The sequence below is a fragment of the Brienomyrus brachyistius genome, chromosome 4, assembly GCF_023856365.1.
Source record: "Brienomyrus brachyistius isolate T26 chromosome 4, BBRACH_0.4, whole genome shotgun sequence".
NCBI classification, from domain to species: Eukaryota; Metazoa; Chordata; class Actinopteri; order Osteoglossiformes; family Mormyridae; genus Brienomyrus; species Brienomyrus brachyistius.
This window is the reverse complement of record NC_064536.1, coordinates 26,195,108-26,208,091: the sequence shown is the minus strand read 5'-3', so window position 1 is coordinate 26,208,091 and position 12,984 is coordinate 26,195,108. Positions and strand designations below refer to the sequence as shown.

The 12,984-nt window shown below is 47.9% G+C and overlaps 1 protein-coding gene across 8 annotated transcripts in view; it reads left to right on the top strand.

Annotated features, from left to right (window-relative positions):
- LOC125739700 (uncharacterized) overlaps positions 1–12,984 on the top strand; it is a 38,968-nt gene that overhangs the window by 23,825 nt on the left and 2,159 nt on the right. For 4 of the 8 annotated variants that reach the window (XM_049010089.1, XM_049010094.1, XM_049010092.1 and 1 more), the window contains exons 29-36: positions 216–335; positions 599–665; positions 3,543–3,730; positions 4,497–4,576; positions 5,625–5,804; positions 6,114–6,267; positions 6,625–11,266; positions 12,752–12,834. In XM_049010089.1, coding sequence (XP_048866046.1) covers positions 216–335; positions 599–665; positions 3,543–3,730; positions 4,497–4,576; positions 5,625–5,804; positions 6,114–6,267; positions 6,625–11,266; positions 12,752–12,834 — 5,514 coding nt within the window. Of the gene's footprint in view, positions 1–215; positions 336–598; positions 666–3,542; positions 3,731–4,496; positions 4,577–5,624; positions 5,805–6,113; positions 6,268–6,624; positions 11,267–12,682; positions 12,835–12,984 lie in introns of those variants that run through there. The other 4 variants (XM_049010091.1, XM_049010093.1, XM_049010090.1 and 1 more) reach the window with 4 other exon arrangements.

Below are 12,984 nucleotides of genomic sequence, written 5' to 3'. Positions count from 1 at the left end.
TTACGCTATCGCCAAAGCAGGATTAATTATTTAAATAGCAATTACAGATAAATTAAAGTAATTACTAAAGAAGACAGTCGCACAAAAGACTGAAACGCTAACAGTGGTATGGAAGCACTCGACGTTCCCTCTGAGTGCCGTTTGCTCAGTGCTGTGCGTCTGTCCGCTTGCGCGTTTGTTAGCGGCCTTTGCTGATTCCTCTCTGTCACTTGCAGAGCCACCAAGTGGCTCAGGTGAGGCACTGCGATGAGGATGGGGAGCCAGGAGCGGGCCGGTGCCCCCATAAACACCGCGACTCCTTAGACATCACCGACGAGGACCTGGGACCCAGCATAGTGAGTGTGTGTGTGCCTGGGGGGTACCGCAGGGTGGGACTGCCCGTTCACGACCGCATGGTGACACTCATTGTTGTTGACACAGAGTCCTAATTAAAATTTAAATAGGCTTTATGACCTTGACAAAGGTAACATATTAAAAGGCTTGTACTACGTAATGGCATATTGTAATAACTGCAGAGTAAACATGGCCGTGCATAATCATCCACCTTCTGTTCAGTGTTGAACCTCACGGTCGGAAATGCGTCTCTCTGATGCTGCAGGACACACTAGCAATCAAGAAGAGGAGCGGCAGGACCAGGCGGATCCGTCCCGTGTCCACCAGGCTCAGTGAGCGCATCCCCGTCAACCCCTCAAACTCAAAACCACTTGTCTTTCATTGGCATGGCAACAGGAGCACCAGTACAAAGCATGTCATATTACACCCTGTCACCGACTGGCTAATTTAGTGTGAGGTCACGGCGAGCCTGAGAGCACAGGGCGCCCCGAACAGCCGTCGCGGGATATATCCCCCCCATCCACCCATTGGGGGGACATATAGAGGCACAGTTTATTGGAGGCAGGGGCATGGATACCCTGACAGATTCAGGGGCCCCAGCACTTAATAGGGCCCCCTGTTGATGAAGATCATAAATGTTTCCTTCTGATTCTATTTCTGTATTCTAAGGGAGCTTGTGTTTCGTCTGATTAGCGAGAGGCCTGAGGAGACATTTTGTCACATTTTCTCCCTACACCCCCGTTTGGAGGAAACTCAGGACATCAGGACATGCAAACCCCACTTGTGCTGGGCATGCGGTTCGAATACTTGATTAGGATAATATTGATATTAAATATACACAATTTTACTAAATACTTTCCCGCTAATAGTTGGTAAGGGGCGGCATGGTGGTTCAGTGGTTAGCACTGTTGCCTCACACCTCTGGGACCTGGGTTCGAGTCTCCGCCTGGTTCATGTGTGTGGAGTTTGCATGTTCTCCCCATGTCGTCGTGGGGTTTCCTCCAGGTACTCCGGTTTCCCTCCACAGTCCAAAAACATGCTAAGGCTAATTGAAGTTGCTAAATTCAAAGGCTTTAGTGTGTTCATTTGATGCTACTCATAAACAAAAAGAAAATTATACATCTGAAATGGTTGACAAACATTTCATGCGTTTGGTTTCTACCAACTACCATTTTCCATCCATTTTCCAAACCGTTTATCCTACTGGGTCGTGGGGGGTCCAGAGGGATCTCGGAAGCAATGGGCACGAGGCAGGGAACAACCCAGGATGGGGGGCCAGCACCTTCCATAACTACTGGGTCATGGTCGGCCTGCAGTCTATCCCTGGATGGACAGGGCAAACAACTGAGGACACCCTGGATGAGACCAATACTAACACAAGGATTTATTTACCTAACCGCATGCATTTGGGCTGGGTGCCAGAATACCTGTATGAAATCTTAAAAACTCTACACACAGGCCTGGAGCGAGAGTCCTGGAGGTGTGGGAGCCCATTTCACAGCTACTGCGGAAATACGAAGTATTCCAGCTGAATAAAGCTGTGTGTTACTTACTGTAAAGTACAAACACTCAGAAATCAACAGGATGCTTGAGTATGAGCATTGCAGCTCTGGGATAAACACACGCTAGAATAACAATAAGTGCAATACGTACATCGTGTACCATAGTTTTAACAGCAGCTTATATAATGAATTTACTTATTTGTGTGTATCCTTTAAGAAAAACACAGGGGGGATGAACGAAGCTCCGCATAAACTGAGTCAAATTTTCAATTCTAGTTTTTAATCTCTGTCTTTTCCCCGTGCTTCTCCATGTAATTCTCTGCCTGCAATTTCTATACTTCTCCCCTATCATTCTGCATCACCCTGTTTCACCGTTAAAACGTACAGTAAAGCACTAACATCCATGCATTTTCCAAACCGCTTATCCTACTGGGTCATGGGGGGTCCGGAGCCTATCCCGGAATCAATGTGCACGAGGCTGGGAACAACCCAGGATGGGGGGCCAGTCCATTGCAGGGCACACTCACACACCATTCACTCACACACTATTCACTCTCACACGCACACCTATGGGCAATTTAGCAAGTCCAATTAGCCTTAGCATGTTTTTGGACTGTTGGGGGAAACCGGAGTACCCGGAGGAAACCCCACGACGACATGGGGAGAACATGCAAACTCCACACACATGAACCAGGCGGAGACTCGAACCCGGGTCCCAGAGGTGTGAGACAACAGTGCTAACCACTGCACCACCATGCCGCCCCTACTAACTGTTATATTCTAATAATAAATCAGTAAGACTAAGAGTTAGATGTTAGATGTCATATTAATAAATAGCATGTATAAATGCTAGAATATCATCAGATCCACCCATTTTCCATACCCACTTATAGCACACGGTCACAGTGACCCTGGAACATTCCCAGTCCCTGCAAAGGCAGCATATGAGGCAGGGAACACCTTGGACAGGCAGAGACACCTTGGACAGGCAGGGGACGCCTTGGACAGGCAGGGGAGACCTTGAACATGGGACACCTTGGACAGGCAGGGAACACCTTGGACAGGCAGGGGACACCTTGGAGAAGCAGGGCACGCCTTGGACAGGCAGGGGGCACCTTGGACAGGCAGGGGACACCATGGATAGAGGATACCTTGGACAGTTAGGGGGCACCTTGGACAGGGGATGCCTTGGACAGGCAGGGGACGCCTTGGACAGGCAGGGGACACCATGGATAGAGGATACCTTGGACAGTTAGGGGGCACCTTGGACAGGGGATGCCTTGGACAGGCAGGGGACGCCTTGGACAGGCAGGGGACACCATGGATAGAGGATACCTTGGACAGGCAGGGGACACCTTGGACAGGGGATACTTGGACAGTCAGGGGACACCTTGGACAGGGGACACCTTGGACAGGCAAGGGAACCCCTTGGACAGGGGATACCTTGGACAGTCAGGGGACACCTTGGACAGGGGATACCTTGGACAGTCAGGGGATACCTTGGACAGTCAGGGGACACCTTGGACAGGATGCCAGGCCTTCACAATGAATACAAACTCATGTGTAAAACAGAGGAAGCTGCATACAAGAGTGGGAGTGAGATTCCAGCCCTATATCATGAACTGAGGTGCTATGTGGCTAAGAACTTGGTCACTGTGCCAGCTAATGGTGATGTTTCTACCCCATACCCACTTCTCTCTGTCCCAGGTCTCTGTGATGATTCCAGTTCCTCAACCCCACCCTCTGCACCGCCTCTATCATCTCCTCTATCCAGCTCAGCATCATGGGAATGCCTGGCTACTTTGCCTACCCAGGGCGCACCTCTGCATCATGTGACCCGAGTCAGGCCAAGGCCACCACGGAGACACCGGGGAGGACACGGTCCCTTGTACTCGGTGAGGAGCTGCAGATATTACAGTCAAATCTCAGGAAGGTGGGCAGACAGGCATCAGTCATAGATGGACTCTGGAAAAACACATTATTGAGATCTGAATTGAGCCATCTCATTGGAAGAGTACTCTCCACACTGATGACCTGTTAGCTTCCTGGAAGCCCTACTCCCTCTCTAATTCCAAAGATCCCTCACCGATTCTGCCCACAAACAACGTTTTTAACCTAATTTAGTAACTCATGCATAATTCAGACTGCGAACCTGACCAGAGGTTCGGCTGAAAGCTGCATCAGGCCCCCCTTGCTCTCGCTTTATAAATTGAACCTGGAGCACTTCCAGACAGGTCCTGAAGAAGCCGATTAAACCAGAAAGGATGACTAATCGCTTGGATGCGCGTAAACAGCGAGTTGCGCTAATTTGAAAGGCAGGGCGTTCCCAGGGGCGTAGGCTTAGATCATGTACTGATGCGGATCCTTATCAGTCTGAAGGGTCACACGCCACACTGCACCCCGGTTGGCTCTGCACTCGAACGCATCCTGTTCCATGTAGACAATGCTGGGCCCGCTAGTACTGGTTCTGTCTCCACCATGTCTGACTCCCTAAATCTCCTTGGCACATCCTCCGGGTGGAAAAACCAGGAAATTAACTACACAATTGCACCCCCCATTATCACTTACCACTCTTTGGAGACTTAAAAGAAGTGAGATATGGAGATTTCACTGTTATGTGAAGGATGACTTTGCTTCTGTTGTTACTCTCTTGTTCGCCAGCACTGCACGGAGAATGGAGTGGCCACGCCCCTCGACGACGGACTCCCGGATTTTTACACCAAAAGGGTGCTGCCAGACAGGTACGGGGTAGAGATGAGGCACACACACACACACACACACACACACACACACATGTAGGGTATACCTATCCTTATGGGGCCCGCTCATTCACTTCTATGTGAAAAATGCTAACGCTAACTATGCCAACCTTAACCCCCACCCTGCCCTAACCATAACCAAAAGTAACCAAGCAAAATACAAGAGTTTTTGCATTTTTAACTTTTTCATAGCAGTCACCGATTTTTCTAGAATAGAGTTTTCCCTTTAAAAAAAATTATATTTTTCCCTTTATGGGGACATTGTGTCTCCATAAGGATAGGTGTACCCGCTCGTGCATATATACACACACATGCACATACACACACACACACTCATTATGGGAACTCTCGTTTCATTTCTAAGAGCATAACCCTAATCCAAAACATGACCACCTTGACTCTTACTCAGTCCCACGTGTAACCAAAAGTAACCAAAGAAAATACCATAGACTTTTAGCACTTTCAATTTTTTTGATTGCACAGATTTTTTTTTTATAAAATTGAGGTTGTCTTAGTGGGGACAAAAAAATGTCCCCACAAGGTAAAAAGTTACAGATTTTTATCACATTGTTGGTAAATCTGGTCCTCACAGTGTAATTATTGCAGAAACATACACATACACGCACACACTGGATTGCTCACGATCACAGCCAGGAAGGCTCACGTTCCTGCACTAACTGAATGTACTTGGCTGCATGTTACGCATCTTGTATCACGTTGAGATGTTTTACGGGCGCAGGTGTCGTTGAGCTTATTGGTTGTGTAGTAAAAGCTCCCTTCTCTCTGTCGGCACTGGGTGACAGGAGGTGTAGCCTAGCAACGGCTCTGTGTTAGTCCTACTGTTGGCCATGGGGGTGGGTGCACAGGGGCAGGAGCACATGGTGGGTTTAGGTAGGGGATCTGTTGCTGTGATTCACTGGCTTGGCTGGATGGTGGCTTCTTGAGCTCGTGCTGGAAAATCGATGTTGTACCAAACGCTTGTCTCTGTCTTTCAATTATTTATTTTAACCCCCCCCCCCATCTGTCACAGTCAACTGTCATCAATTCACAAGGCCCAATCCCTAAGGAGAAAGAAGCGGCGGAACATGCTGGCCATCTTCAACTTCCGTAGGCACCGTCACTCTGCACAGGCCAATCAGGGTACAGATTTGAGTGTATGGGGCGGAGCCTGTGGGGACGAGTGTCGGACAGTGGCCACAGCGCCCACTGGGTAAGAAACTGAGATGTAATTCTATGACGTGAGAACTGTACTTGCCTAATATGCAAAATTCATCTGTTTTTATTAATATGCTGTGAGAGCTACATCTCATGACCTGTACACGGTATGATTTACCTCATCTATTGAGTAGATGAACAACAGGTAAATCTACATGTTAAGTACATGTTTTGGACCAATAAAACATCAAACTTGACTTAAAGACAAATGCATTTGAGATAATGTAGCTATGTGGGTGGATTAGAACTACAGACTCCAGCATCTGAGGTTGCTTGGAAACGCCTCCCATGCCTTTCCTGTCAGCATTGCCACGGAAAACGTGTACACACTGCTTCAGCCCCCGAGGCAGCCGGAGCCGGTCAGTGAGGCGGCTGACGGGAAGCTGGGACTGCAGAGGGGGGAGGATCAGGGTGGCTCGACAGAAGGAAGCCGACCTCTGTTCCTATCCTTCAAACCGGTAGGACGTTATCCCAAGCATGTGCTAGAGCCCCGATATGGCTTTTCCCAAAAAAAAAGGATAATTTCTCAGTTTTTATAAGTAAATATTTTGCTTTGCATCTGTTTATCCAGGGCTTTTGAGCCCAAGCACCCTTCTGTTTATTCGCAATTGTTAAGCCGAGATGGATTTTAAATCCTTAGAGCACTGACTTTGCTTGAGAAATACAAATAAAATGTTGATGGGAAGGATACAGTTGATAATGAACGTTGTTATGCTCCATTAAGTATGTCAATTTTTTATACAGCATCTACTGTATCCATTTTTATACTCAAGAAGGGACTCGTTCTTCTGAATAGATGTGCTTTTCTCTTTCAGCGGTCTGAATCAGCCCAGGAAAATGAGAGGCCAACACAGAGAAAGGCAGAGCCAGAATCAGTCACAGAAAGGCAGTCAGTGGTCGACAAACAGACACTTAAACAAGCAGAAGTGGATCAAGCAACAGACAAGCAGAGAACAACACACAGAAGGTCACATAAGTGGACGAGGAAAGATACGATGTCAGACAGACATTTAGGAACAGAGAAACAGTCATTTGAACAAGGGGAGGTGGACCCGGTGAAAGATGAACAGCTTAAGACGGACAGACGGACACCTAGAGAGGGGGCATCAGATCTAACGATGGTGAAGCAGCCGGGCACAGAGAAGCAGCCACAGGGAGTGGAAGTGGTGGACAAAATAAGTGACAGACAGACAGGTCGGGAGACACAGGCAAGGGTGGAACCATCAACAGACAAAGAAACAGGGGCTGAAAGACAGAGGCAGACACAGAGGCAGCCAGGCATGGGACCTACAATGGAGCGGCAGTCAGGGACAAAGACACAAAGGCACATAGAGGTCATCTTAACAATGGAGAGACGGCCAGGAATGGGGAGACAGACACATATTCAGGAAAGTTCAGACATGCAGACAGGAGCAGACAGACAAATACATCATGGACAATCAGGGGCTGATGGTAGAATGGAGAGACAGCTGGGAATAAGTACACTGAGAGATTGGGAGGGACTGCCAGAGAAGCCAGCAGACAGGCTAGCATCCCACTGGGGGGAAAAACAGTTGGTGTCCATGATGACAGACACACTAGACAGACATAAGGACATACAGAAAGGGGTACACATGCAGACAGACAGGCAAAGCATGACAGACATACAGATGTATATGCAGCCAGATGCAGAAAGACAGGCAGACAGGCAGACGGTTTCAACGGCACAGGTGAACAGGCTGACACTTTCCCTCACTCATGCAGGCAAACCCAAAGCACCAGAGGCATTAGGATGGACAGGGGCAGAAGGACAGGCAGACAAGCAGATGGTTCCAGAAAGGGAAACAGCCAGGCAGACGGTGCCAGAAAGACAGACAGAGGGGCAGACGATGCCAGAAAAACAGACTGACAGCCATGCCGTGCCTGAAAGACAGATGGACAGGCAAGCAGTGCCAGAAAAGCAGAAAGACAGGCAGACAGTGCCAGAAAGGCAGATAGAAAGGCAGATGGTGCCAGAAAGACAGACAGATAGGCAGACAGTGTCAGAAAGACAGAGAGACAGGCAGACGGTGCCTGAAAGGCAGGAGGACAGGCAGACAGTGCCAGAAAGGCAGATGGACAGGCAAGCAGTGCCAGAAAAGCAGAAAGACAGGCAGACAGTGCCAGAAAGGCAGATAGAAAGGCAGATGGTGCCAGAAAGACAGACAGATAGGCAGACAGTGTCAGAAAGACAGAGAGACAGGCAGACGGTGCCTGAAAGGCAGGAGGACAGGCAGACAGTGCCAGAAAGGCAGAGAGACAGGCAAACGGTGCAAGGGCAGACAGACAGGCAGACAGTGCAAGGGCAGACAGACAGGCAGACAGTGTCAGAAAGGCAGATGGACAGGCAGATCATAACAGAAAGACAAAAAGACAGACAGGCAATGTCAGAAAGGCAGATGGACAGGCAGACAGTGCCAGATAGACAAGCAGACAGGCAGACAATGTCAGAAAGGCTGATGGACAGGCAGACAGTGCCAGATAGACAAGCAGACATGCAGACAGTGTCAGAAAGGCAGATGGACAGGCAGACAGTGCCAGATAGACAAGCAGACAGGCAGAAAATGTCAGAAAGGCAGATGGATAGGCAGACCATAACAGAAAGACAAAAAGACAGACAGGCAATGTCAGAAAGGCAGATGGACAGGCAGACAGTGCCAGATAAACAAGCAGACAGACAGGCAATGTCAGAAAGGCAGATGGACAGGCAGACAATGTCAGATAAACAAGCAGACAGGCAGACAATGTCAGAAAGGCAGATGGACAGGCAGACAGTGCCAGATAGACAAGCAGACAGACAGGGAATGTCAGAAAGGCAGATGGACAGGCAGACAGTGCCAGATAAACAAGCAGACAGGCAGACAATGTCAGAAAGGCAGATGGATAGGCAGACAGTGCCAGATAAACAAGCAGACAGACAGGCAATGTCAGAAAGGCTGATGGACAGGCAGACAGTGCCAGATAGACAAGCAGACAGGCAGACAATGTCAGAAAGGCAGATGGACAGGCAGACGGTGTCAGAAAGACAAGCAGACAGACAGGCAATGTCAGAAAGGCAGATGGAGAGGCAGACAGTGCCAGATAGACAAGCAGACAGGCAGACAATGTCAGAAAGGCAGATGGACAGGCAGACGGTGTCAGAAAGACAAGCAGACAGGCAGACAATGTCAGAAAGGCAGATGGACAGGCAGTCGATGCCAGATAGACAAGCAGACAGGCAAACAATGTCAGAAAGGCAGATGGACAGGCAGACAATGTCAGAAAGGCAAATAGATAGGCAGACAATGCCAGAAAGACATACAGACAGGCAGATGTTGCCAGAAAGGCAGACACACCGGCAGACAATGCCAGAAAGGCAAATTGACCGGCAGACAATGTCAGAAAGACAGATGGACAGGCATATGGTGCCTGAAAGACAGATGGACAGGCAGGGGGTGCCAGAAAGACAAACAGACAACCAGAATGTGTCAGAAAGACAGACAGAAAGGCAGACAGATTTGATCAGACATGCAGAGAGACACACATCATCAAACATACATACATACAGACGGACCATGTCGGAAAGACAGACAGATGCGCAGATAGGTATGGTTATGCAAACAGACAGACAGGCTGCATCAGACACTCATATGCACAGAAGGACGCTCTCAGAAAGATATACTGATGGGAGGATGGGGTTTGTCACACAGATAGACAGACAGGCTGCATCAGACAGACATACACACAGACAGACCTTATCAGAAAGACAGACAGACACACAGATCGTTTTGCTTAAGCAGACAGACAGGCAGGCTGCATCAGACACACATACATATAGGCAAACCCTGTCAGAGAAACAAACAGATGGGCAGATGGGTGTGGTTACACAGACAGATATACCGGCTGCATTAGATGCACTTACTCACAGACGTACTGTGGGAGGCAGACAAACAGATGGGCAGATGGGTTTGGTTATGCAGGCAGACAGACAGGCTGCCTCAGACTCAAATGTACACAGACGGACCCTGTCAGACAGACAGATAGATGGGAAGATTGGTTTGATTGTGCAGACAGACAGACAGGCTGCATCTGACTCACATACACACAGACGGACCCTATCAGAGAGACAGAAAGATGGACAGATGGGTTTGGTTATGCAGACAGACAGACAGGCTGCATTAGATGCACATACATATAGACAGACCCTATCAGAAAGGCAGACAGATGGGCAGATGGGTTTGGTTATGCAGACAGACAGACAGGCTGCATCAGACTCATATACACGCAGACGAACCCTGTCAGAGAGACAGGCAGATGGGCAGATGAGTTTAGTTATGCAGACAGACAGACAGGCTACGTCAGACTCCTATACACACAGACGGACCCTATCAGAAAGACAGACTGATGGGCAGATGGGTTTTGTTACACAAACAGACAGACAGGCTGCATTAGATACACATACATATAGGCAGACCCTATCAGAAAGACAGACAGATGGACAGATGGCTTTGGTTATGCAGGCAGACCGACAGGCTGCGTCAGACTCATATACACATAGACGGACCTCGTCAGAGAGACAGACAGATGGGCAGATGAGTTTGGTTATGCAGACAGACAGACAGGCTGTGTCAGACTCATATACACACAGACGGACTCTATCAGACAGACAGACAGATGTGCAGATGGGTTTTGTGATGCAGACAGACAGACAGGCTGCAGCAGACAGACGTGCATACAGACGGACCATGTCAGAAAGGCAGACGGATGCACAAACGGGTTTGGTTATGCAGACAGACAGACAGGCAGTATCAGATAGACATACATACCGACAGACCCTGTCAGAAAGGCAGATTGATGCACAGATGGGTTTGCTGATGCAGACAGACAGACAAGTTGCATCAGACACTCATACACACAGACGGACCATGTCAGAAAGGCAAATGGATGCACAGATGGGTTTTCTGATGCAGACGGACAGACAGGTTGCATCAGACACACACACATACAGACGAACCCTACCAGAAAGACAGACAGATGCACAGGTAGGTTTATTTAAACAGGCAGACAGACAGGCTGCATCAGATACATATACGTACAGACGGACCCTGTCAGACAGACAGACAGATGCCCAGATGGGTGTAGTTATATGGGCAGACAGCCAGGCACCATTGGACACTCAGCTGCAAAGAAGGGCAGTTTCAGAAAGACATGCAGATAGACAGATGGTGTTGGTAACGCCAACAGACCAGCAAGCTACCCAGGACCTGCAGATGAGTAAACAGACACCTGCATACACCCTGATGGAAAGACAAGCAAATTTCCATCCTTTGGGAGAAAGGAGGAAGACTGGAGAAGGTCTGGAGGGACCAGTTCCATATGGGGTAAAACCAGACCCCCCTCCTCAGAGCAGCAAGCCCAGCCTGGCAAAACTGAGACAGCGCCGCCTGCAGGAAAGCCCCGGTACTGCAATTTGTCAGGAAGTTGTTTGTTCAAGTTTAATGTTTTTTCACAATATGGAAGTAGATTTTTTTACTATGAAAAATACCACATTAGTGTGGGAGTTTTTTACATTCAGGGGTGCTTTTGTAGCAGTTTACAGTGTCGGATGGTAAGATATTTTAGGTGAGAGAATAAACGAGCGGGACAACCTGAAGCGAGTGAGTTAATATCAACCGGGAGCGTGTTTCCAGTCATGGCCATGAGTGGAATGGCAAGGCGAGTTTAGCAGAAGAAAAGATGCTTGTTATCTCAGCTATCAAAGAAGCAGAGACAACATAAGTTCAGGCGCTTAACAGGGAACACAAACACCTTTGATTTCAGAACTCGGACCCTCGGAAGAGAAGGTACTAAAATATTACGGCGCTTATAAGAGGGTCTCTTTAAGACCAAAAAAAGGAGGGAAAATGGAAAAACAGTCCTTCTGAGCAACATGTGCAACAGAGTTTGAGGGTGGGCCGGGGGGGGTAGTATGGAGAGGAAGTGAAAAAAGTCAGAATAATGGTTGGATGGAATCAAAGCGAATGAAGAAAGATCAGAGTGAGAAGCTCAGAAGAAGCAGCTGTGGGAAGCTGAAGAGGACTGGTGAGCGTGAATAGGATCTGTGTGAGGATCACGCGCGTCCTGAGAACAGGCAGCGTCTTGTTTGCACTAAGGATGTGAAAGCCATTTCACATCCACTTTCAGTTACTGGCACATCGTGCACCTTCACATTCAAAACTAAAGAAAAATGGCTGCTTAGTGATTCAAGATTCAAGAAAATTTTATTGTATGTTATAAAATCACAGACATTCCTCACAGACAGTGGAGTAGGAACTGGGTGGACATATCCCCGCCCTCCCCTAATTATTTTGCCTTCATTCATCACTCCCCAAAAAATAGACCATTCCATAAAATTACTACGCTGTCCTCCACAGTTTCAACTCTCTCCTACTTTGTTGCTCATACATAACACAACAGTAACCAACACAATAAGTAATCATGAAAAACGACCGATAAAAATCCCAATATAAGCAGTAATACAAATTTCAAACCTGAAGTTTGAGGAAATGAAATGCTTTTTATGTGTAACCTTCCTGGCTAGAGGAACTCTTTAATGGTAGCTATTGAATAATTGGTGAAGGGGATTAGCTGGGTCCTGTGGTATAAGAGATAATTCTTGATAGACAGACTGAGAGTAAAACTTAGGCTGTGAAAGCTGTGCTGATCCTGTTATCTTACTGCTCTGATTAATGCGCTTTGATTTGAGTGTAACAGTAACAGTTAAGCGAGTTATACTAGAATGTGATATTAAAGGTGACAACAGTTTCAAAAAGTGATCTATAGTTACACCGAAGTTGAAACTTGCTTACTAATGTTGCAACTCCACTACTTCATCAGATGCGGGGCAGAAGTCCAGGGGCAGTACACAGTCTGAATGATTTACCGGAATACCCCTCCGACTTTCAGGTGTTGAAGAGGAGGCCAACGTGAATGGTGAGAGGGAAGAGCAGCGAAAAGACACAAGAGGCAAAGACCTTGTCCCTGAAAAGGTGTGTGTGCGTGTCCTCGTGCCCTTTGCGTGTCTTTTCTATTCCTGTGCATCTAAAATGACGACCACGAGTGTATGTTTGTCTTAGTGTGTGTTGTTAGTTCTCGTGAAATGTTGCGTCAGTATCAATGTGCTCTCCGGGTTAATTTCC